General features: G+C 48.1%; 9 protein-coding genes across 9 annotated transcripts; 3 read left to right on the forward strand and 6 right to left on the reverse strand.

Annotated features, from left to right (window-relative positions):
• The first annotated feature begins 1,039 nt into the window (after positions 1-1,039).
• Positions 1,040-2,127, forward strand: GGI43DRAFT_206743 (uncharacterized protein). The gene is made up of 2 exons (XM_083200136.1): positions 1,040-1,994; positions 2,056-2,127. Exon 1 carries the CDS (start codon positions 1,366-1,368, stop codon positions 1,933-1,935), a length of 570 nt encoding a protein of 189 aa, XP_083056769.1. The 5' UTR covers positions 1,040-1,365; the 3' UTR covers positions 1,936-1,994; positions 2,056-2,127.
• Positions 2,097-2,969, reverse strand: GGI43DRAFT_206656 (uncharacterized protein). Its single transcript, XM_083200134.1, has one exon. The coding sequence runs from the start codon at positions 2,879-2,881 to the stop codon at positions 2,258-2,260; it is 624 nt and encodes a 207-aa protein (XP_083056770.1). The 5' UTR covers positions 2,882-2,969; the 3' UTR covers positions 2,097-2,257.
• A 1-nt stretch (position 2,970) lies between these two features.
• GGI43DRAFT_206666 (uncharacterized protein) lies at positions 2,971-3,785 on the reverse strand. The gene has a single exon (XM_083200135.1). It carries the CDS (start codon positions 3,581-3,583, stop codon positions 3,173-3,175), a length of 411 nt encoding a protein of 136 aa, XP_083056771.1. The 5' UTR covers positions 3,584-3,785; the 3' UTR covers positions 2,971-3,172.
• Positions 3,786-5,307: 1,522 nt separating this feature from the next.
• GGI43DRAFT_206762 (DEAD-box ATP-dependent RNA helicase DBP2 domain-containing protein) lies at positions 5,308-8,610 on the reverse strand. The gene is made up of 6 exons (XM_083200137.1): positions 7,861-8,610; positions 7,538-7,680; positions 6,477-7,445; positions 6,296-6,403; positions 5,659-5,787; positions 5,308-5,595 (listed from the first exon to the last, which is right to left on the reverse strand). The coding sequence occupies exons 1-6, from the start codon at positions 7,986-7,988 to the stop codon at positions 5,432-5,434; spliced, it is 1,641 nt and encodes a 546-aa protein (XP_083056772.1). The 5' UTR covers positions 7,989-8,610; the 3' UTR covers positions 5,308-5,431.
• Positions 8,611-8,682: 72 nt separating this feature from the next.
• On the reverse strand, positions 8,683-11,381 carry GGI43DRAFT_206792 (uncharacterized protein). Its single transcript, XM_083200138.1, has 3 exons — positions 10,678-11,381; positions 9,293-10,597; positions 8,683-9,235 (listed from the first exon to the last, which is right to left on the reverse strand). The coding sequence occupies exons 1-3, from the start codon at positions 11,036-11,038 to the stop codon at positions 9,162-9,164; spliced, it is 1,740 nt and encodes a 579-aa protein (XP_083056773.1). The 5' UTR covers positions 11,039-11,381; the 3' UTR covers positions 8,683-9,161.
• A 2,421-nt stretch (positions 11,382-13,802) lies between these two features.
• Positions 13,803-16,252, forward strand: GGI43DRAFT_206851 (uncharacterized protein). Its single transcript, XM_083200140.1, has 2 exons — positions 13,803-15,120; positions 15,199-16,252. Exons 1-2 carry the CDS (start codon positions 14,007-14,009, stop codon positions 16,152-16,154), a joined length of 2,070 nt encoding a protein of 689 aa, XP_083056774.1. The 5' UTR covers positions 13,803-14,006; the 3' UTR covers positions 16,155-16,252.
• Positions 16,253-16,277: 25 nt separating this feature from the next.
• GGI43DRAFT_206799 (Phosphomethylpyrimidine kinase domain-containing protein) lies at positions 16,278-18,793 on the reverse strand. The gene is made up of 11 exons (XM_083200139.1): positions 18,674-18,793; positions 18,273-18,454; positions 18,127-18,209; positions 17,674-18,061; positions 17,453-17,612; positions 17,242-17,392; positions 17,111-17,176; positions 16,945-17,053; positions 16,652-16,867; positions 16,504-16,583; positions 16,278-16,440 (listed from the first exon to the last, which is right to left on the reverse strand). The coding sequence occupies exons 1-11, from the start codon at positions 18,724-18,726 to the stop codon at positions 16,402-16,404; spliced, it is 1,527 nt and encodes a 508-aa protein (XP_083056775.1). The 5' UTR covers positions 18,727-18,793; the 3' UTR covers positions 16,278-16,401.
• A 332-nt stretch (positions 18,794-19,125) lies between these two features.
• On the forward strand, positions 19,126-19,644 carry GGI43DRAFT_387239 (uncharacterized protein; the record flags this gene model as incomplete). Its single annotated transcript, XM_083203903.1, has 3 exons — positions 19,126-19,465; positions 19,536-19,579; positions 19,627-19,644. The coding sequence occupies 3 exons, from the start codon at positions 19,126-19,128 to the stop codon at positions 19,642-19,644; spliced, it is 402 nt and encodes a 133-aa protein (XP_083056776.1).
• Positions 19,645-20,164: 520 nt separating this feature from the next.
• On the reverse strand, positions 20,165-21,635 carry GGI43DRAFT_430388 (glycoside hydrolase superfamily; the record flags this gene model as incomplete). The annotated part of the gene is made up of 4 exons (XM_083209243.1): positions 20,165-20,247; positions 20,322-20,520; positions 20,585-20,752; positions 20,817-21,635. 4 exons carry the CDS (start codon positions 21,633-21,635, stop codon positions 20,165-20,167), a joined length of 1,269 nt encoding a protein of 422 aa, XP_083056777.1.
• Positions 21,636-22,970: the final 1,335 nt, after the last annotated feature.

Raw genomic sequence — 22,970 nt, forward strand, 5'->3', positions numbered from 1 at the left:
TGGGGTGTGACGGTACCGAGCAAGGCATATGATCCTGCCTACATGTACAGCTCAGGATCAAATCTCAATCACCGTCTTTTCTACCTGCGACGACGAATCACACATGTTATTCTGTCCTCTCTCCCTTGTCTGCATTGAACCCCCAGTCACACACAACGCACTCCTTTATTTGGGCTTGACGCATCACCCGCCAGGTGGCATGAGCGAGAGACATATATGAGTACATACTACAAGCAAGAGACAGCGTGAATGCTCGCTTGAGACGATTTGGTAATTAGATATAAGGTTGATTAAGAGGCATCTGACCCATGGGCCATGGCTATCGCGATGCTGGCTAGCCACTGCTACACCCCTTGACTGAACCTGGTAACCAGTCTTTCCGTGTGTCTTGGCTTTTAGCTAGCTCGGCTCACCCCTGGCTCGAATGAGAGAGTGCGCTTTTTCGGACGCGTCTCGTCTTAGCATGGAGATCACGCTTCACATGCCTTGCCCACACACAGGTCTTTTCCCTGCCTGTTCATTTCTTCCAATGCGACGCCGAAGAAACCATCTGTCTGGGGAGATTTACGGGATGCCGTATAGAGAAGTTTCTCTGAATCCTCGGTCCGGTCTCCCCCTCCTTCACATTATTCTCTCCTCCTATAGTATAACGCCACTTTTGACCACGTGCTTACTACACCCATCCCGGCATGGATTTGATTTCAAAGGATAAGACAGCGGAGAACATTCCGCAGATGAGGAGGCAATGAACTCTCTGCGAGCAAGCGGAGAGGATTGCTGGGTCTCTTTGGGTCTCGTCCCTTGTGGTTGCCTGTCCCCTGTTACATGTGCATTCAACTTATTTTCAGTTCGGCGACCAGGTTTAAGGGTAGTATTTGTCTCTTTGCGCGTTTCCCCTCCTCATCGGGCCATCATCAATCCTTTCAGCCTCAGGAAAGAAACTTGATTGATCGTTTCGACTGGGGGGCGTGTGTTTTGTGTTTTTCAGTCTCTTTTTTCTTTCTCATTTGAAATGAGATTTGAATGCACTGTGGGCGCAAACCAGGGTAGAGGCTGAGGAAGTAGAAAAAAATGTGGCTCTCCCCATAATTTATTTTCAAAATCGGGGCAAAGACGTGCATGACAATGGGGGAGAGGGGGCCTGGACTTTTTTTTTTCCCAGTTCTCTTATACGATTCGGTGAGGGAATGTAGAGGCTTTTACGCTATTTGTTTGACACACGGGCGTTTCCTGAATAGCTTATGCCATGGGGCCCTTGGATTTCCTATCAGTGTTTACGTGCGTCTCACATAGTATACGCGGGTGCTTTGCGTTTGTGGTGTTATCGGCCAAGGATTCTCGGGCAATAGGAATAGAGAGGAAGAGATGGCGAAGGAGAAAAGCTTCCAGCATAAGATTCGTTCAGCCTGGGGGATGAGTTTTGCTGTTGAGATCTCAACAGATGCCCTTTCTGCTGCCCCTCTTCGACGCGTTTTCTATCTCCTTGGAGTTCGTTTTCTCTCGATACTCCATATAGTATTCTCTATTTGTATAATTCTTTGCAATTCTTGCATGCACGCCCCTTCGCGTTACTGCTTTCTCCGAATGGCCGCGTCTGCGGCATTCGAAGAATCCACTTTGTATAATACTCACATGTCATGTATTATGTTGAGTACTTATATACATGTAATTTTCGAGCGGGCGTGTGGCCTCCGATTACGGTTGCCCGGAATGGGATTTGAGCCTCCTCTCTCTCTCCTCTCTCAGGGACTTGCCCATTTCGCGCGTTATCCTTTCTCGTCCTCTCTTTTTGATATTGATGACAAAATGGATCCCCCTCCCCAGATTTTTTTGGGGCTTAAAACTATTACGCCTCTTTTCAAGCCTCGTCGTTTGTGTACAGTAGTGCGTAGAGCCGTTCCATACCTAAAGAGGGAAAAAAGATGCTCGAGCTAGTTTTGCTGCTAGTGGTAGTTCATTACTTGTCTTCAGCTGCGTTTACCCTTAATCGTATAGTATGTAAATGAATGATTCTTTTCCTTATTTGGGCAGAGATGTGGCTTATGTATGTACGAGTCATTTTGGGTGTATTTAAGATTTGATATGGATGTTTTATTGGATGGATGTGTTTGAGTGAGAGAGGAGACTCTGCTTATTATTTTTTTTAAAATTGAAGGGTGGATTACGAAGGACTTACTGCGTACTGTAGTATATCTGCTTGGAAAAGAAAAGAGGGGTTTCTATTATTACTTTCTACGGGCGGTATGTGTGTAATATATTACTTTATGTTATTGATGTCGGTCTTATATGTGGCCTTGGAGGAAGATGAACAAAATCCATCGTTGTGAATTTCCCAGATTACCGGGTAAGTATTGATCCTCCGTAGCAAAAAAAAATCTGCAGGGGGGACAAGACAGGGTGATTCCTCGGCGACGGTGTTCGCCGTTTGCAGTCCCAACCAACAGAGACACGCTTTTTTTTGTTTCTTACCATTGACGGGCTGCTGTTGTTGAGACACGAGGCAGAATCGCTTGAATCCTTGTCTTGTCTGGGTTTCTTTTTTTATAGGATTTATTTTCAGTTCGCCGATGTCTTGGAAGGATTTGCGGGACCTTGACCAGCGGCTCGGTAAATGTACTCCATTTGATCTGACTTTCTTTTCTTTTCTTTTCTTTTTTTTTTTGTGTAAGACCCCTGGTTTTGTATGTGACACAGCATGATGATAAGTAAACAGATGAAAGCAAGGGCGTGTGCGTGCGTGTGTAATTACCATGTCATCGTTTACTTGTTGATTCATTATATATGTATTTATTTTTTCATATTTTATGTTATTTTTTTTTTTTTTGCTTACTTGAGCTTGTTTTGGAATCTTCGGATGAGAATTGACTGATATGGATGACATTATTGTAGTCTGCTGACCAACCGCCTCTTACATCTTCTGGGGTTATACTTTCCCATGTACTCTCGTACGAGCATACTATTCCAGTCAGTAGTAGGAGTGACCAAAGAAAAAACAGCCCCAAGCGAAGCGAGGGAAAAGAATCCTTCCGCCCTATAGGATTCGTACACATTATATTTATGGCGTGCGTGTGTGTGGATGGGAGAGAGAAACTAACCACTCAGGAGAGAGTTGTATGACTTTTGGGGCTGGGGTTGGTTTTTTTATTTATTTTATTTTTTTTCTCGTCACTTATCATTTGGAGTTTTTGTCGCGTTTTCCGTTTTGGAAGCCTGGGATGTGTGTTTTTATGTGCATGTATGTAAGACGGAGAAAATAAAAAGTCAAGTAAATGAAGTATACGGCCAGGCAGACAAGAAAAGCAGCAAGGGGGTCGGGAAACAGATGTTGGAAATGGAATGGAATGAAATAAATGACAATGATACGAATATATGATGGCACGTACTTTGTGGTGTCAAGGTAATATCCCTTGATCCTTGTTTGATGCAGCTCAGCTCTCAGCTCTAGCTCAGCCCTTTTTTCAGCCCCTCTCCTTTTACACGCGAGAAAAGTAAAAAAAAAAGGAAAAAAGAAGCATACCAGAAAAGCAGGGCGAAAGGGGGTACACGTATTTAGTTTTATAATTATAGAATAGTAAACATGCATTACGGAGGTTTTATTTACAGTAGAAGAGAAAGGCCGATGTGATACATTAGTTTGAAAAGCAGGGGAAGGGAGAGGAGAGAGGGGGAGAAGGAAGGAAAAAAAAAAGCAAAGAAGAAATCTCGATCCTTCCGTTGCAAGGAATGCGATGCTAGCTCGTCTTTTTTTGCTTTTTTTTTTTTTTTTTTGCTTTTTGCTTTTTGGGGTTTAGAGTAGAAGAATGCTAGCAAAGGATGCGTCCCCTTGCATATTTAGCAGATAAATAAGTGAGAAGAGAATAGAGAGAGAGAAACAGCATGTATTATACGAAAAAAAGGTACGAATGAGCCTATTGAGAAGGCATATACAAAATAGACTCATTTCCAATCTTGGATAAACAACCGCTGCTAAAAAAAGACAAACTGCCTTAAAAGGAATGAAGGAGCAATATATACACCCAACGTTTCATCTGCATGAGCATGTGGCCCTTTTTTTTTTCCTCTTTATCCTTTTTTAATTCAGCGCAAAAAAGAAACGAGAAACGACGCGTCCAACACGCCTTCGCTCGCTCGCCCACACGGACGCGCTTTTGCGCTCGCTTCGTGAAGGGGGGTGTGCCAGCGAATGTGAGTGTGTGAGTGTGTGTCCTATTGTCTCGTTGGTGTGGCCGGAAGGATTTCGTTTTAGAGTTGAGTGAGTGAAGGAGTTTGTGGCTGAGTGAATAAATTAATGGCGAAAAAGGAAGCGAATAACGTGGTGCTGTATACGGATATATTATACTATAGTATTCGCAAGGATTGCAATACATTTGAAAAAGAGGAACAGTAACAAATGAGAAAGTGTAAAAATGGAAAAAAGGTTGGTTAATATCTTCTGTGATTGGGATTGGTCTATTTGACGCTGGAAAGGACCATGCAGATGGTGTGTATTGATGCTGGAATGGGCAAAGTGCGTCGACAAGTTGTTCGCAAAAGGTGAGTTGTGATAGTTTGAACGGTAGTTGTGATGGCCCTTGACTGCCATCATGCGCTAGGTCAAGGTAAACAACACCTTTCACGGCATCAGCTCATACTTTCAAAGCAAGCAGTCTTTATTGTTATAGATAGATAACCATGTCAATCACGTAACTCTATCAGTAGTTGACGAATGATCGAGCATTAAGACCAACTCTAACATGAATATCAAGTCAGATGAACTCTACAAACTCTACACTAACTACTATCGCAATACGTCTTGATGTTATAGTCTATACATCTGGGATACACATGGCTCATCTCACATCTTCATGTAACATCTTCGACTTCACTGAGTTGCGATGACAAAGAGACAATTTTGCCCAAATGCGTGTCCTTTCAGACCTCATATTTTTTTTCTCTATCAACATACATTTGTTAACCCCGAGGCAAAGTAGCCGATGTCGATAGATACATCAAACATCATGGCTAAGTAAGTGACCGATAACAATGGAGCACTTTCTTCCGTGTCCTTATGTGATATACGTTCAAACCATTAAAATAAAAAGAAAAGGGTTAATAGAAAGAGGCAAAAGCAAAAACAAGAAAATATCCGTCCACAACAAAAACCAAATAACCGGTGACTACGCAAGGATGCGAGTCAATGTCTAATTGAAACCAATCCTGTCCTCTATCAAACGCCTTTTGAGTGCATTGGGCCGTTCACGTTTTTGTATCATGCGATCCAGGACATGGCGCATTCATTCTAAACTCTGCGAAGAGTTGCACTTGTCCGGTTCACTGCGTGGGTACGTGCGCAGGTTTTCTTCTGTCTTACCACCGACGGTTGCCCAGTGGGAAGTTGTTGGAGTTGGCTGATAGACCGTGGTCAGCTCCCAGAGGTGCCTTTCGACGTAGTTTACCAGCGACGATACCCACCTCTGCCGCCTCCACGGCCACGGTAACCGCCGTAGCCGCGGCCACCACCACCACCACCGTAGCGGGTCATCTCAGCCAGACGAGGGTCGATCTGTTGCTTGGCCTCCTGGAGCACATTAACAAGATCACGGGCCTGCTTCTGGTCTGTTTTCGCAATATGATTAGCATGCTTTCTCTCAAAAGACTCTTGGTGATGTTGAAACTTACTGTCAGTGGTGAACAGCGTAATGGCAGTTCCGTTCTGGCCAGCACGGCCGGTACGACCAATACGATGGATATAATCCTCCGAGTTGTTAGGGTAGTCGTAGTTCAAAACATGGGTGATGTTGCGAACATCTTTTGGATTACAAAAAAAAGAAAGGGTTAGCAAACGAAATACGGGTATGTATAGCAACCTCCAGCGCGGAACGTGAAGAGACGGCGTAATTATATAATAACGTCCATCTTTGTAACTTCACTCCTTGGTAAACCAGGGCCAAATCCAAGTGCGTCAAAATGCCATCCATCCTCTCTGGGGGGACATATTATGTGATCACGGGAGTCCTCAAAGGGAGTTTCAAGGAGCCTTGGGGAGACAGCTTGATCGGGGTCAAGAGATGCCAACCTCCACACTTTGTACCACGGGAGTGAGCAAGGTACAAGAATGGAAATACGAGTATAGCAGTGCGATGGGAAAGCTACACAACGGATCAAGACTCCACCACATAATGAGAACCATACGGATACCGTCTGGTCAGGCAGTTTCGCACAATAAATATAGCCCCTAAACGCGAGAGTAAAGTATACAGCAAGTGCTTTTGCTGGAAGTTGCTGGAGATGGGGGAAGAAGGGGACTGATACTTACCGATACCACGGGATGCAACGTCGGTGGCAACCATGATAGGGCTCTTTCCGGTCTTGAACTGGTCGAGGACCCAGTCTCGCTCGTTTTGCTGCTTGTCTCCGTGAATTGCTACAAGGGGTATTAGCTGATATTGTACTTTCATCATTTTGAGACAAAAGTTTGTCTCAGTGAATTGACTTACAGAGGGCGGGCCAGCCGTCCTGGCGAAGGAATCGGGTAATCTCGTCAGCAATACGCTTGGTGCCAACAAAGATGAGGATCTTGTTCTCCTTGTTCTCCATGACCTTCTCAAGATGCTTAATCATGCGGTCTCTCTTCTCCATTTCTGTAACAACCTCCACAATCTGGGTAATTCTGTGGTTGGCAGCCAGCTCCATGGAACCGATGTTGACCTGGATAAAGTCTTGTAAGAAGTCGGCAGCAAGAGCACGGACTTCCTTGGGCCATGTAGCGGACCACATGAGAGTCTGTCGGTCAGGTCGGATCTGCTCGATAATCTTGCGAATTTGGGGCTCGAAACCCATGTCCAGCATGCGATCAGCCTCATCGAGGACCAAGTAAGTTACTCGGCGAAGGTTGGTCTTGCCGGCCTCGAGCATGTCGATGAGACGGCCAGGGGTGGCAATGCAGACCTCAACACCACGGGAGAGGTCACGAATCTGGGGGCCCTTGGGGACACCACCGTAGACACAGGTGTTGCGGATGCGTGATGAGCGACCGAACTTGGAGATTTCTTGCTGAATCTGGACAGCAAGCTCACGAGTGGGGGCCAGGATCAGGACGATAGGGCCGTCACCTGGGGCGAGAAGGGGCTGAGCGTTGATGTGAACAATGGCGGGAAGACAGTATGTCAGAGTCTTTCCGGAACCGGTCTCGGCAATACCGACGACATCACGTCCAGAAAGAGCCATGGGCCATCCTTGAGACTGAATGGCGGTAGGGGCAGGGAAGCCCTGAGCCTTGACCTCATCCATGACGTAGCGAGGGAATCCAGCCTCGTCAAAGGTCTCGACGGGCTTGGGAACACCTGAACCGGCAATGGTCATCTGATGTTTGCGACGGAACGCATCGACTTCGGCAGGCTCGCGGGCGGCGACATCAGGAGACTCCTTGTAGAAGTCCTTTTCGAACTTGGGAAGGGCGGAAAGGTCTGGTAACTCAAAGTTAGCGAAATGCTTGATAAGAGAATAAGGAGGAAAAAATGCAAAAGGAATGCGGTGAGAACGCAGAGAAAATACATACCCCATTCTTGTCTTTGCAGACCAGCGCCGAGGTGGCCCATTCGGTCACCACCGCCGCCGCCGTAACCACCGCCAAAGCCACCACGATCGCCTCCACCGTAGCCACCACCTCCGTATCCACCGCCGTTGCCGTATCCGCCACGACTACGCAAAATTTGTTAGCACCCGTTTTCTACCCAGAGAGTGAAGAGAATATTGTCGATTGAGCTGCAGAAAAGGAGTTTTTTCAACCGGCAAGTGTGTGTCGCGGAGGGACCTGGATCCCCGCCGTTTCACACCCATGCGGATCAAAGATAGGGATGATATCAGAATAGCAAAACTTACCCTCCGCCATATCCACCGCCTCCATGGCCGTTGCGGTCGCCGCCGCGATCACCACGATCACGACCGTAACCACCACCGCCGCCTCCGTAACCGCCGCCGTTGGATCGACCGCCGCCGTAGCCAGACATCCTTTCAATGGTGTTTTGGTTGAAAAAAGGGTCTCTGAAAGAAATAGGGACGCGGTTGTCAGGGCAATCCTCGAGGGATCAACGGGTGAGCAGAAAGAATGAACGCGTCAGGAAGACCGAGGACTGACAGTCCTGATGGATAGTCTCTGATATGCGATGAAAGCGGGAATGAAAGAAAGAGAGAGAAGAAGCCAGAGATTGGCGTCTGGAGAGTTTGTTGAAGAGAAAGAAATCGGAAAGCAGGGGGATTCAGTCTGCGCCTAAGATATTTTTTTCTTACCTGCAGTTTTTTTTCTGGCGCTAAGAAAATCTGGATAGCGCCTGCCGGTACGTACCGCGGGTGGCGACTTGCTGAGCTAATCACGTGCTATCTGCTGCTACCCTAGATCGATCTGGCTACTGAGATTTTTTGCCTATTTCGGGGGCGCCGAAATCTTTTATTTGACTTTTTTTTGGCATGTATGCCGTGTGTGGCATGTATAGATGGCTATATGATGTGAGGAATGTATGGAGAGCAAGCTGTGTTGTTGTGCTGGGCGAGCGGCGTGTCCGTTATGTAGCGTGGCTTAGATGAACTTTATAGAGAAGCGATGTGACATCTGCTGGAAAACGTCACTTCAATGTAATCTGCAATTGACTATCAGTGAATGGCATGGTTGATCTTCATAGAGAAGCTGACATAACACTAGCATCATAAGCATATTAACTAACTCTCATATTTGGAGTTGAAAACAGAGCACTGTGAGAGGACGCCAGTCATAATATCATTCAATCGCCATTTTAAAATCTCTCTACACACAGCCGTCCCGTATCGTCTTACACCTCCATAATACATATGAAAACAAGAATAGTTACAAAGTAGGGGAGGTATCCTACCCTCGAACCCAATCCGACAATTTTTATTAGTCTCCAGCCCGGGCGGTTAAGGACGCCCAATCTATGCCATGAACAAAAAAGAAAAAAACAAAGAACAAGTTTTCCGCTTAACACACAGAACAGACGCCCGCGAGCAAAAATATGCATGTTGCGAGATGCATGTGTCCCATGATGGAATAGTGTTTTGGTTTTGTAAATCGCGGTTAACCAGCCGCTCTTCCCGCGCCTAATTTTTTTCTTCCCTTCCCTCTTTCTCTTTCCCGTCTCTTTTCGTCTTTAATCTTTTTATTCTAGAATCTACTCTCGGGAGACGTCACGACCGAAAGCCTTGGACTTGAGCCAGTCCAGAAGGACCAGAACACGGTTTCGTGCTACTGATTGTTAGCTGAATGGATCAGAGTAGGATAGCAATTAGAAGGAATACATACGGCTGAAGCACATGGAGAGGTAGACACTTCTCCAGAAGAGGTAGGTAACGCTACCACCGGTGGCAAGGTTGCCATTCCACCAGCTGACGTCGGCGACGGCCTTGTCGCTGCCAATGTAAGCCAAGCTTCCCTGGTGACTGTACTTGAAAGGCTTGATGTCGCGAATCTTCTTGAGCTGTCTCTCCAGGAGCTCAATCTCCTGGGAAGACTCGGCAGAGTTACCGCCAGCAATGTTCAGCTTGCCGCTCAGCTCCTGGATGCGAGCCTCGTGGTTCTCTGTCTTGGCCATGTTGTTGAACAGCGCGCCAAGGAAGTAACCCTCCTGTGAGGCAACCTGAGCGGTAGGGGCGTAACCAGCGACAGCGCAGTCGCCAATGGCCCAGATGTCGCGGGTGCCCTGTACGACGAGGTACTCGTTCACAGCGAGACCACGGCGCGAGTCCTTCTGAGCAGGGATCCTGTTGGCTAGGTCCTTGATGATGGGGCGGACAGCGTTTCCGGTGGCCCAGACAAGCAGACCGTAAGGGATCTCAACGCGCTCCTTGGTTCCGTCGGGGCGGGAAACCTCAGCCTCGACAGTCTTGTCGGTGACACGCTTGACCATGGTCTTGGTCTTGATGTCAATCTTCTCCTCACGGAGAGTGTTCTCGGTGTAGTCGATCAGAGTCTTAGAGAACATGGGAAGAACGTTGGGCAGGGCCTCAATGAGGGTAACCTTGAAGCGGGGGCTGATATCAGGGACCAGCTTCTTGATGTCCTCCTCGAAGAAGTCCTGAAGCTCGCCAGCGAACTCAACACCAGTGGGGCCACCACCAACAACGACCATGTGCATCAGACGGTCAACCTCCTCGGGGGTCTGATCCTTGAAGGCGGCCGTCTCAACGCAGTCCATGATCTTCTTGCGGATCTGTTGAGCGTCACCAATCTCCTTCAGGAAGCAGCTGTTCTCCCGGACACCAGGGATGCCAAAAGTGGCGTTTTCTGCGCCAACTCCAACAACGAGCATGTCGTAGGGGATCTCAGTCTCCGAAGTAGCACCCTTAATCTCGGAGTTGTCCGCGATGCGCACGACCTTGCGCTCGGGGTCAATGGAGGTGGCCTCGGCTTCAAAGAACTTGGCGGCGGCCTTCTTGCCACGGAGAATGGCGCGGACCGGCTCCATGATGGAGCGGTGCTCGATGGTGCCGGTGGTGCATGACGGCAGAAGAGGGGTGAAGAGGAAGTAGTTGCGGGGAGAAACAACGACGACGTTGTAGTTTTCGGTATCGAGCTTCTTGAGGAGAGCAACAGATCCCCAGCCAGTTCCTGTGTCCGGATAGCGCGGTCAGTAAACATATGCATCACACGTGAGCGCAATCGGCCGTTTTATCCTCGGGTTGACTCACCCAGAATCACCAGCGTCTTCTTGCTGGGATCGGGCTTGAACTGCTCGTCGGGGTGGCGGTCGACGTAGATGTCGTAGGCAGTGTATCCCACAAGTCCAAGGGCAGACAGGTAGGTCAGTCTCCAGGCCCATCTGAAGGTCCGGCGCAGCTTGCCAGGCTTGGGCTTGGGGGCCTCGTCGGCGTAGGCTCTGCGGAAGGCAATGCGACCCGAGTTGGTGAGCTTCATGGCCACGGAGGGCCTGGCAGCAGATCGCATCATCATTGCCCTCGTAGCGGTAGAGAATGCTCGTGATGCGACAACGCCATTGGGACCCAATGGGCCGGCCCGGGCGAGGGCTCTCATGGACTGGGTTGAAGCCATCTGCTTCACGCTCCGGAACCGGGGAGCAGTAAGACCACCGAGTGATGGAATAACAATATTAGAAAAAAGATGCTACGAGTAGCAATGGTATCACGATACTACTGCAGTGGTGTTTTGAGGATGGTGTTGCAGACGCAGGAAACAATTCGAGGACGTGCGCTAGGAAGATGGAGCTTGAGCTTCCCTCGGTGGCTCTACCAGGGCACGAAGGGCTAAAAAAAAAAAGGTGAATGACGCTTCGGAGTTCAGTCTAGCGGATTTGATTTTTTTTGCTCTACCTAGTTTTTTCTTCTTTACGCGATCCGCCTTCCCGCTCAAAATTTAATAACGCAGAAATTGATTGGGTCGGGCACCCACTCAAAAGTTTTCCCCCTATCAAGGCGATAAGAGGCGTGAGAGCGATAGCAGCAGCTCTTGTCATCGACTTGACTGATCTAACGGCTGCTAGGCTGGATTGCTGCAGACATGTGCTAATACATTAGTGTCAATCCACTGCCGGTCCAGTCTTTGATTTGATGCTTTCTCTTTCCGGAAGACCGAGCCTGCTGCGGCTTGCTATCAAAACCCATCGCGACTCATAAATGGACATCCGGATTGATGCGTCCGAGAGGCTAGGCGCTGGCTAGGACAGACGGGCTTCTGGCCGCTGCACCAAGGAATCTGGGCCTTTCGTCCTCTCCCTCTTTTTCAATCGTCCTGTTCTTCTACCTTGTTCTTCTTCCCTGTCTTCAACAGTCTCCCACTGCCGGTTTGATCCGGGCGGCAGGCTGCCAGAGCCGGGACCACATTTAACGCTTTACGGGACAGCCCCATCAAAGCCACCGGATGCCGAAGCTGCTCCGGCCAGCGGCGCTGACTGGACGGTTTTGCGGAGAGTTTGAAGGCGCCTTTCTCGGGATCTTTCGGAGGGTCCACGACAGCAAAAGGAGGAGGAGAGGAGCGATGCCGTCTCTTGACAACTGCTAGCCGCATGCGATTACGGGGAAAGCTTCATTCCGCGATGAGTAACTCGATGAGTAACTCGATGTGCTAGACGCTTTACGATGCATGGTCTGGGGCACGTCATGGGGCCGGTATCGCTGGATGCCTTTGCTGCACAAGATGGAGAGGTCTGGTAGTCTGGCCTTGGCCAATAAGCTAGACGCCGGACTTTGTTCACCGCATGACATTGTTCTATTATCAGAAGCAGCCATCTTCAGAGTGGAGGTGGAAGCAGGCGAGCCTGATACGCCTGGTTGCTAGATGTGTGCTCTCCTCACGCTCCCCACGTACTATATTCTATATATACGCTGCTATACGATCTTAGTAGATTGCCGTAGGACCGAGTCGAAACGATGGAGACCCCATGATAGGCCCAAGCTGGTTAGTGATTTTGGCGAAAAGCACTCGAGGGATAGATTCAAGTCTTTTCTGTACCAATTGGAAGCTCCCAGTGCCGACAAAAAGAGCTGGTGTCATGACTCTCTCGGAAGTTGGGCTGTCCGGACGACCTGTAGCTGCATCCTCTAATCACATGCGTATCAGATGCCAACAAGGTGTTTTGCAGCAAGTCAGCCGTCCGGAAGTAGAAGCTGTGAAATTTATCCAAAGCGTGTGTTGTTGCTTGTGACAGCCGAGGCAGCTCAAAAAAACTGCATATGATGCTCATCCATGGTGTTGAGTGAAGGTGTCTTGGTGGTCTGTTGCTGCTATTTTTGCGCCACGGCCGCCCCGCCTCATCTTCATCCTGCTTCACTAGCCACCAGCCACCAGCCACTGCAATCTCCAATCTTGATCATGATCAATCTTGATATCGCAAAACCGTGCATGATGGCTTTTTGTTTTACGGCGTTTGTGTCGGCCCATGTAATTGCTTTGTGGTATGAAGGAGCTCCAATTCTTCAACTCGCACTGCTGATATTGGCAGCTGAGGTCCTCGCCGACCCTGCACAGTTTCATGTCGAGGCGCTATCTCGCCACCTGAAACACTCGACGACGCACGCCGGGTTCCCACGAATGAGTGCGAGCGTTGCATTCGAGGCCTCCTTGTCGCACCTTTTGCGGCGTCCTGTTTTCTACCCTCGCGGACTAACCGCACGGAGCTGTCCGCCTTTAGATGATTGCCTAGAATGGAAACGATGCCTCGACGTCGTGTCTAGCTAAGCTCTCGAGGCGGTCACGGCGACATTATTGCGCCTTGCCCGACTTCATCGTGGAGTTGGAAACATCAGACTTAGGCTTCGAGCAAATCTTCAAACCGCCGCGAGCATGTCCGGTCTTCCCCGTGTGGTGCCAAAAGTTGGCTGACCGTGCCTTTGCCCCCTGTCTCTTTAATGAGATTGAGATGAAGTGGGTATCTACAGCTTGCTCCCACGGCTAGCATTGCAGCACTCCCAGCACATCGCTGCTGCAGATTCCCGCAACATGGGTGCCTTATGCTTCTTTAGTGAAGCTAGCAGCAGCATTACAGTCCGTCCGTCCCCAGAGGGTGCGAAGGGGGAGGCGCAAGATGGATCTACGAGGTGTAACGCGATGGAGCTCTACTGCCGTTGGCGTCAGGATGTTTCCCCGATATGGTAGTTCTTAGCTGCTACGCGTGTCCCGTCCTTGCTCCATATTATCATTTGAAGATCCGGAAAGCCAAGCGGCGTCTTAATAGCTCGCCCCCACGATTTTTTTTTCTTCCTTCACACTTCCTCTTTGAGAGAGGATGGGGAAAAATTCGTTGCTTTCTTGACCCTCTTTTCATTACTTTCTTTTCTTCTTTTCGATGCGATGGGAAATTGTTTGTTGTATTGATTTTTTCTTTTGTTAAAGCCGAAACTGGATTTCGCACGGGTCGATGAATGGTCAGACGTGTTCACGCCTCTTTACTTTCGAAACGATTATTTTGGGACTTGTGATGAATTTGGCGCACGTTGATTGAAGCTGGTCTACACGAACGTTGCGCTGAAGCAGGGAGACTGAGAAAGAGCTTGGATAGTGAACTATGGCGCCGACTTCTAGGACACAGAGACGACAAACGGATGTTGGACGTTCCGATGGACCGGTAGAGAGGGAGAGGCAGACACGTGGCGCATCGTGTACGAAGAGATGGCTGAGGTTCAGATGCAAGAAGAAGACTTTGGAAGAGAATGTTTCATTACAGGGACCTACCGACCTCAACTTAAGCACCTCTCCTAGGTCTTCTGGAAGCGACACCGAGGGAGAATTTGGAGATGAATCTGTGGCAAGCCAAGAATCAGCGGGGGGACTATTGAAGAGGAGCCTCTTGGGACTGCTGAGCGGGGATGAGGATGGGAGCGAGGATGAGAGTGACGACGAGAGTGGGGATGCGGATGAGAGCGAGGATGAAGACACCCAAAATCATGTCGATTTTGGCCTGCCTCTCCTTCATCCTATTCCTCTACCGAAACTCCTCCCTCATCCACTTCCCTTACCATCGTTGCCACCAAACCCAATTGCTGCTCTTCTACCACACCAACCTCCAGAATCGTCCCCTCCGCTAGCCGCCCCTCCTGTTGCTTCGCCACCTCCACCACCACCGCCGCCTCCTGCAGCATCTCCTGCAGCATCTCCTGCGGCTCCTCCCTCTCAATCGCATGTACCGCCTTCCATCTCTATTCCCCCGCCAGCATCCGCCACCGACGGGATATCTGAAAATCTTGGAGCTCCATCGCCTTCCACTACAAATCCTCCCAGATCATCATTTAGCCCACCTCCGCCCAAGAGTACGTCTGCCGGTGATGACAGTGATGACGATGGTGGCGACGACAGCGATGATGATCATTCATCTGCATCAGTTCGCAAATCTGCTTCCTCAACACCGAATCGATCTACCCTTACGGCTATTGCGCCACCCTATGAGACGCAGACGACAGCGAGCTCTGCGGAAAAGTCCACCAGTAGTCGTACGAAAGACGTAGCTAGCTCTTTCACAACGTCCGTGATTTTGCCAGATCAAACCGCGAGGACGACGACTAGGGCTGCAATGACGAGTACTGCAGGCCCAAGTGGAACAGCCGCAGCTGTTCTAGGGCACGAGGCTGCACATAGGCTGAGTCCAGCTGGCGAAAAGGCCGTCATTGCGTCTACGTCCATTGGTGAGTGCATATTTTGAGCTGCATATTTTCTTTAATTCCTTCTCCTGGTGTACATTAAACTTACTATTTTGGCATTAGGTGGATTTGTTATTCTTCTGGCTCTGGGTTGGTTCCTTTGGCGCTTGGCCAAGCGTAAATCTGCTGGCAGAAAGAGTGCTTGGCCAGCCAACCGGGACATGCGTGAAGGCCCTCGACGTGTTTCGAACAGAGTCACCGATCGATTTACATCCATGAAAGACCGCCTCTTGCCAGGTGCCCTTGGCTGGTGTAGCATTGATGATTCCAGCGATGGCAACGGTCCCGAAAACGAGAAACCGGCTCCAACGCTGGCGGCGAAGAAGGCTGGCTTGTTAGAGAGGAGGTTGGGAGCTAAGACGCCACCTCAGAATGTGACGGTGAATTCCTATGGGATGGTCTTCCGTACACCAATCCTTGGCGATTCAATGTCGGATATTCTGGAGCGACCCAAGGTTACACCGCCGCCAGCCACTGCAGTGGCCCAGGAAAGATCCAGGCAGATGGCGGCGGCCCATTTGGAGAGCGCAAGAGCGAGCGTGAGTGTGAGTGCATACAACTCGAGATCGCAATCTTTGGCACCTTCGCGCAAGAATACTCGCATTAGCGATGTCTCCTCTTTATCGTCAGGGTTTGGCGACGGGGACATAATCATCATTCAACCCCCCAATGCTGCTGCTACCTCTGCTGTTACTCCAACCCGATCTAATACATTTGACTCAAATGTTAACCTCAGAGCCGCCAGGAGTAGCCCTGAGAGGAAGAGCTTCGGCAGCCGATTCTCCCGCAATAATAGCAGAGATACTGTCATGACAAACTCCTCGGAGGACCTACGTCCCCGATTCCGCACTGTCTCCTCCTGGGTACATCAGCAGTCTCGCCGAACGAAGCAGCGATCCGCAACGAATAAGAGTGAAGACCGTGGGATGCCGACACCTTTGCCGGAGCAGGGATTTGAGATGATGATGCCCGATGGCGAGGTGCCGAGGAGAGTTGATTCCTCAATGTGGAAGAAATGAGATGCTATATAGCGTGTGATTTGCTGTTTTGTTCTGGGAGAAGAAGCGAGAGCGACGGAGTTTGTGCATAAGAAATAGAAAGGGATTTAAAAAGCAGCCTTTTTGACTAATCTCTAAGGAGAACTCGGTTGTTACTGAAGCCATATATAATTCACTCAGTTTTATCTAAAAGATCTATCTCATAGGAGCCGCCTCTATGTCTTCATATCATCATACAAATAAAAAGCCTACATATTTTATCTATCTCTTATTTGTACGGAAACATTTCCCAGAAACCAATCTCCATCTATCACGTACATTTGTTAGCAAAGCGTCTTTTCGTGATTTAGAGTGCGTTTGGTCTTCTTACCTTTGTGGCGTGTACAAAGATCTTGATTAGCTCTTCTATCCGACTGGGTGACTGTAACCGAATGTTCTTCTCAAGGAGCTCTATCATCATTATAAAGTTAAATTCCTGTACTTGAAGGAGTAAAAGATTAATATGGGCTTTTACGTACCGCTTCCTAATCTCACCGCCTCAACATAGTCATCCGCATTGTAGTTTTCAATCCACGCCCAGTATGTGTTTCCGTCGCGGACGGTATCAGCATGGGCATGGAGCATCTTTGCGACGGCGCCGTAGCCGAGGAGGCATGGAGCGAGGGCCATTTGGAGGGCGAGCCAGTCTTCGCTCTGGCCGATGTCGAGGACGTAGCGGGTGTATGCAGTGCAGGCTATATATAGGTGATTTATGTGTTAAGAATTTCCTTTTTAAAGAAAGTGCATGCTGAAGGGGATTTGGGGGACTTACCTTGGAGCTCTTGTGTTGCTTGGATTTCTGACTCGGAAATGCCGAAAGAGTTGCAGTAGTTGATGTGAAGCTTCATTTCGTGGAGAATGTGGGCGACGATCTCGGTTGACTTTGAATGACTGTTAGTTCTCCTATATATTTTCTGGGCTTTGAGTGTTGGACATACTCTTGAGATATCACCGATGCTCTTTGCTTTGTATGCTGCGAGCGCGTTTGCTCTGGAAAAGTGAACCTATGAGTCGATGTTAGTTATGATCGTGAGAACAAGATAATCGTTTCTATCGGAAGGGATCTTACAAGATAGAGGTAGTCCTGAACAATGTATCCCTTGAATGACTCAACCGGCAGCGTTCCGTTGCCCAGGGCCATGACGAAAGGATGATAGACAAACTCATCCCATACGCCGCGTACAGCCGGGTGTTCTAGTAAATATTCAACAAAGTATCCTCTACAAAAAGATCGTTAGCAATTAAAGTAAGAGTGGTTTAAGCGGATGAGGGTTATTTACGGAGAGAAAGGAAGAGTATATGTTGAGTGAAAGTGATCGAGCGGCCCATTGCCATTGCCAAGCTTGGGCGCTGTCTTGATGCCTGCTTCGATGTATCGACAGGCGCCGCGGACAGCGGTGGGTATGTCGGCACCTTGGGAGATACGGGCTGCAATGGCGGCTGTATCATAGTAAGTATGATGCTCCTATTTAGCTTTTAGCCATTATTGAGATGCACTTACAGGCTAGAGAGCAGCCAGTTCCGTGAGTGCTTGTGCTCTTTTGGTAGGGACTCTGTACTCGCAAAACGCTTCCCTCAGGACCAACCAGGATGTCGACGACAGTTTCCTTTTCTTCATCTGTCTTGGCTACTGTCAGGTCCTTGCGGAATGGCATATGACCTCCTTTGACGAGCACCCATTTAGGACCTAGCCGTTGAATCTTGCGTCCCATGGCTTCAACGTCACTGACGGACTGAATCTCGCCTACTTCGTGGCCGTTTTGCGTCAAGAGGAGGGTGGCTTCTGGGATGTTGGGTGTGAGGATGGTGGTGTGAGGGAGGAGATGCTGAGATAATTGCGCGATGGCTTCATGAGGGAGGAGCTGAGCTCCTGATGTTGAGACCATGACCTGGGCAACGAAAGACGTCCTTTTGTCAGCTTCATCTTGGTGGAGGATGTTGTGGTAGGCCTTACTGGATCGATGACTAGAGTTGGAATGTTGAACTTGGTCACTAATTTTGCAATGACTTCAATTGTCTCTGCTGATGCCAGCATTCCTTTTTCACACATCTTTGTTAACAGGATTGTCTTTATAATGCAAAAATGAGTGTAAATCTTACCCGTTTTGATCACGTCAGCTCCTACATCCTCAAGGCACGCCTCAATCTGTCTTCCCACAAAATCAGAGGGGATGACATGGACGCCTGTTACGCCTTTAGTATTCTGTACTGTGAGCGCCGTAGTCGAAGTCATTGCGTAGCAGCCATGCGCGGCGAGGACTTTTTGGTCTGCTTCTAGGCCACTGTAGCGATGAGACGGTGGTATTAGTAAACATTTTACGAAGATATATTATTAAATAAAGAGAAGAGAAGAGGACACATAAGGCTAAGATGGAATGATGAGCTAAACAGACTTGGGTGTTAAATGAGTAGCTATCGTCGTATCAAACGACTCATGCAAGCAAATAGTGGTGACGGGAGTAGTGAGGGAATATGACTAAGTGAGAAACAGGTATACTTACGCTCCTCCAGAGGGGTCCGACCCAGCAATGATCAAAACCCTGCCTTGAACCATTTCGTCTTTACGGAATTACTAGATCCAAATGTTGATATGTCGAAAAGAGCTCAAAGATTTGTGAAAATAGGAAGGGCGCGGCATGATGTAGCTATATTTGCGGGTGGGGCTGAAAATCTATGGATATCGGATATATGTGGGGTATGGGCCGAGTCTACGGATTGTGGTCTTTTGTATTACACAGCTTATGCTTCCTTGTGCTTAATGGAATTTTTGTAAAAAAAAAAAAAAAAAAAAGAATGTATTGTTATTAATATTTGTTAAAAGAGAGTGAGAAAAAGATCATTGTGAAATATGTAAACGAGTGTTCCTTGTCATTCAAGAGACTAATACTAACGCTGTCTCTGGAATCGTTCTAATAATTTGGTAGTGCTTAGTCTTGGCGAGTTCTTTGGGGCAATGAAAGCTGGAGATGGTACGCTTCCGCCTCCTGGAGAATTACCAGGAGCTGTAGAAGCTGGAGATGGCGCACCACCGCCTCCTGGAGAGTTGTCTGAGGCAGTGGAGGCTGGTGATGGTACACTACCACCTCCTGGTGAGTTACCGGAAGCTGTAGAAGCAGGCGGTGGCATACCACCACCCCCTGGCGAATTGATTGAAGCAGTGGACGCAGGTGATGGTGCACCACCACCTCCTGGTGAATTGCTAGGAGCCGTGGAAGCAGGTGTTGGTGAGCCGCTAGCTCCTGGCGAGTTGCTTGTGGCGATGGGAGCCGTCGTTGGCATACCACTGTCTCCTGGTGAGTTGCTTGTAGCAATAGGAGCTGTTGTTTTTTTTGCTACTCACTCCTGATGAGTTTCCTGATGCAGTGGGAGCAGGTGTTGGTAACCCGCTGCCTCCTGGAGAATTGCTTGTAGCAGTGGGAGCGGATGTTACACTACCACTAACGAACTCTTGTAGATCAACGGCCCAATCTGATGTACCAAGAAAGTTCAAGCCGATATATTTCTGTATACGCCCTGCTTTGGTACCGTCATCCATGTAACTGGCCCAATTATACCCATAAACAAGGATATTAGAATCGCTTTCCTCATCATAGAGTTGCGTTGAAGAGATACTGAAGTTGCTAATAATGGCATTAAGCTCAGCATTGCTGATATAACCGGCGGTCTATATACTAGTTAGTTATTTTCCTCTTCCCCTCTTAGAGTCTTGAAACTTGCTTGAGTGCATGAGCCTGGGGTTGCTCCGGACTGTGGTCCAGTGAAAGGGCATTCTGGCCCGGTGCAAGATGGGTTTACCATCTGGAACGAACGCGCATAACTTGCAACTCCTACAACAATTTTGTTGCTTGGGACGCCTGCCTTTGTAATCATCGACAATGATTGTAGTGTCTCTGTGAGATTGACTGAACGAATACTTGGTTAGGACATGCTGCATAGATGAAGGCGCTGCTCAACTATAATAATTTGAAAGGACAAGATCTTACTATGGCTCCTCAGACAACCTCCGACAGAGCAACCAGGATCAGCCCATTGGTTACCGTAATCCCACTGGCCATGCAAATCATCTGTTGAATAACTGTTGAATAAGGTAACAGTCAGTGGCATATAGCCATACAGGAGGGGGTATACACAGGCAAAAGTTTCACTTACACGTCATGTAGATGATGTAGTCGACCACGGAGGCAATATCAGCAATAGGAAATCCTTGAAGGTACCAATATGAGGCTGGTGCGGCTATAGAGAGCGAAATCCTACTTGGAAGTGCTGCTCTCAGTGACTGAAGAAAGTCAAGATAGTAAGTCCCGTCGCTTGCGCTCCCGGGAGGAATGCCCTGAATATCGGGCTCACCCTAACTTTGTTATTAGCTCTAGTTGACTTGCATTTGAGTGACATATAGCTGTTGGGCAACGTACGGGATATTCCCAATCGATATCGACGCCATCAATGCCCCAGGTCGCCACAAAATTGACAATGCTTGCAATAAGCGTGGCGCCGTATTGGGGTAGGTCACGAAAGATGTCATATGTACTCGTATCAGTACTGAAGGCCCAGCCGCCGAAGGATACGATTCGCTTGAAGCCCTGTACAGAGAATTTAGTTGAGTCTAGTGTTTCCATTAAGATAACATAAAGCGTAAAGGCAAACCTTTTGTCGAACAAAAAGTCCCCACTGCTCCTCCATGCCACTAATATCCACCTGGTACGTCTGCGAAACATTTGCAAAAGCAAAATGGACGTGTGTATAGCCAGATGGGATTTGATCGGCATTCATATTCAGACATGGACGCTGGGTATTGAAGGCCTCGAAATAGCCAATTTTATATACTTCAGAGGGACCAACAGTATTATTAACAATGCCAGAACCACAGTTGGAGATACAGCCGTTTTGCCCGGATGCGGCAGTTCCAGGGGCGCCTGTAGAGGCACTGGATGGTGTACAGAACTCGTCTGTGATTCCACATTGACCCCATATATCGCAACAGGCATTGAGAGGGCACGGGTTGAGAAGTTCCCAACTGACTCCATTTGCTGGCTCTTGTGTGCCGGGTACCTGTTGTCCACAGATAGTACCGGGCACAGAAACCGGAAATGGCGGTGTTCCAGAGCTGAGACAAATGTATTGGTCGTACTGGAGATCATCACATCCGAGCCATCCCCAAGTATTAGTGTTGTAAGAGTTAATCTCGTTAACCGTGAGCGGTTCATAATTGGCCGCTAGTTGAGAACAAGTATCATCTTTCTGTACCAAATAGCTTGCGCAAGAGCCATCAGGGTTTGGCTGCGGTGCATAATTAGGGAGTGACCCAGAGGAACAACATATGTACTGCCCAGGAGTAAGCGTTGAGCAGAGATTGGCCTGCGGATTGTACTGGTAGAATTCAGCGGCAGTAATACCGCACTCTGCAACTAGAAATGCACATGGGTCTCCGGGCTGCACTCGCACAGTTGAACAAGTGCCTCCCATTCTGTATTGTGCTTTGCAAGAAAACTGGTCTGGGTAATATGGCTATGGAGAGAAGAAGGATGGCCAACTCCATGAAAGAGAATCAATGTCTTTTATACTCGACAAGATTAATCGCTTTTACATTATCACATTACATTGCAGTTTACACAGTAAAAGCTGTAGCATGCATTCGCAATGAAAGAGCCGCAAAATTCTCTTCGCCATATTAACTAACATCCATTTGGTCTACCGCCAACCATACATGGATCCAATAGTTTTCTCGCAAAACAATCCTGTGCTGTATTCTCTACATCTCTTTTGCGATCCGTCGTGCCAATATTACAGTTGAGCCGCATAAAAGCAGTCTAGAAGTGGTATCCAAACGGCGAGGCATCCAATAAAATCGCCTATAGGCTAGCCTGAGGGTGTAAACGTAGCCGTATCACCTGCTATACTGGTGTAGTACTGAAATAAAAGCAAATGCGTTATGCAGTATTAATCTTGGATTTATCCGCAATTTAAATTAATAATGCTTAAGCCGATAACCCGAGTTAGTCAAGGAACTTTTGAACTGGCATGCCTTTTTTCTTGCCTCTCTATAGTACGGCTACATTAACAGTTTAAGCGCATACGGTTATATACAGTGGAGAATTCTTGTTGCTGTAGTGTATTGTTGACAGAAAAGAGCAGCAGGTGGAGGCAGTAGTTCCAGAAGCTGTACAAAAGAGGCTGAGAATCCTAAGATGTGACAATAGCACTATTGCCATCCTCGATGAGTAACCAAATAAAAAGCTAGTGCTAATTAATGTTCTTCACTCCGACTCGTATGACCCTTTTGCATAGAGAATAGGGCTATGAGAAGCTGCCTTAGGTAACTAACTACATGTATGCATGTATAATGATACATGTAAGCTGATACATGGTTCCGATAACTGCTGGTTCAGTTTGTTGGTCGCCTATTGAATAGCTTATTTGAGTTGACTGAACGGCGGTAATGGGGCTCAGATAATGAATAACATGAGAGTGAGCTGATACGTCTGTAAATGATACACTCTTGGAGCCCTTTGCCTTTAAAGCTACCGGGCGGATAATTTAGTGAATTATAATCATTGTGATGACCTCAATAACTATAAATAGAGAGCCAAACAATACAATATTTTCCCCATTTTCTCTCACAGAAGCAGTTTTGCATAGCTCGGATAGCTATTTTGTTCTAACTGCAGCGTTTACTAGAGAGAATTTGCCCTCTCGGGATTGGCGCCGGCTATAAGACAGTCGCAGCATTTCCAAGGCATACTGATACAATGAGGCAATTTTTTTTTTTTCATCCATGTATTATTGGTGGGCGAGATTTGA

The sequence above is a fragment of the Trichoderma evansii genome (genome assembly GCF_050947405.1).
Source record: "Trichoderma evansii strain SZMC 28006 chromosome Unknown GGI43scaffold_24, whole genome shotgun sequence".
Classification (NCBI taxonomy): domain Eukaryota; kingdom Fungi; phylum Ascomycota; class Sordariomycetes; order Hypocreales; family Hypocreaceae; genus Trichoderma; species Trichoderma evansii.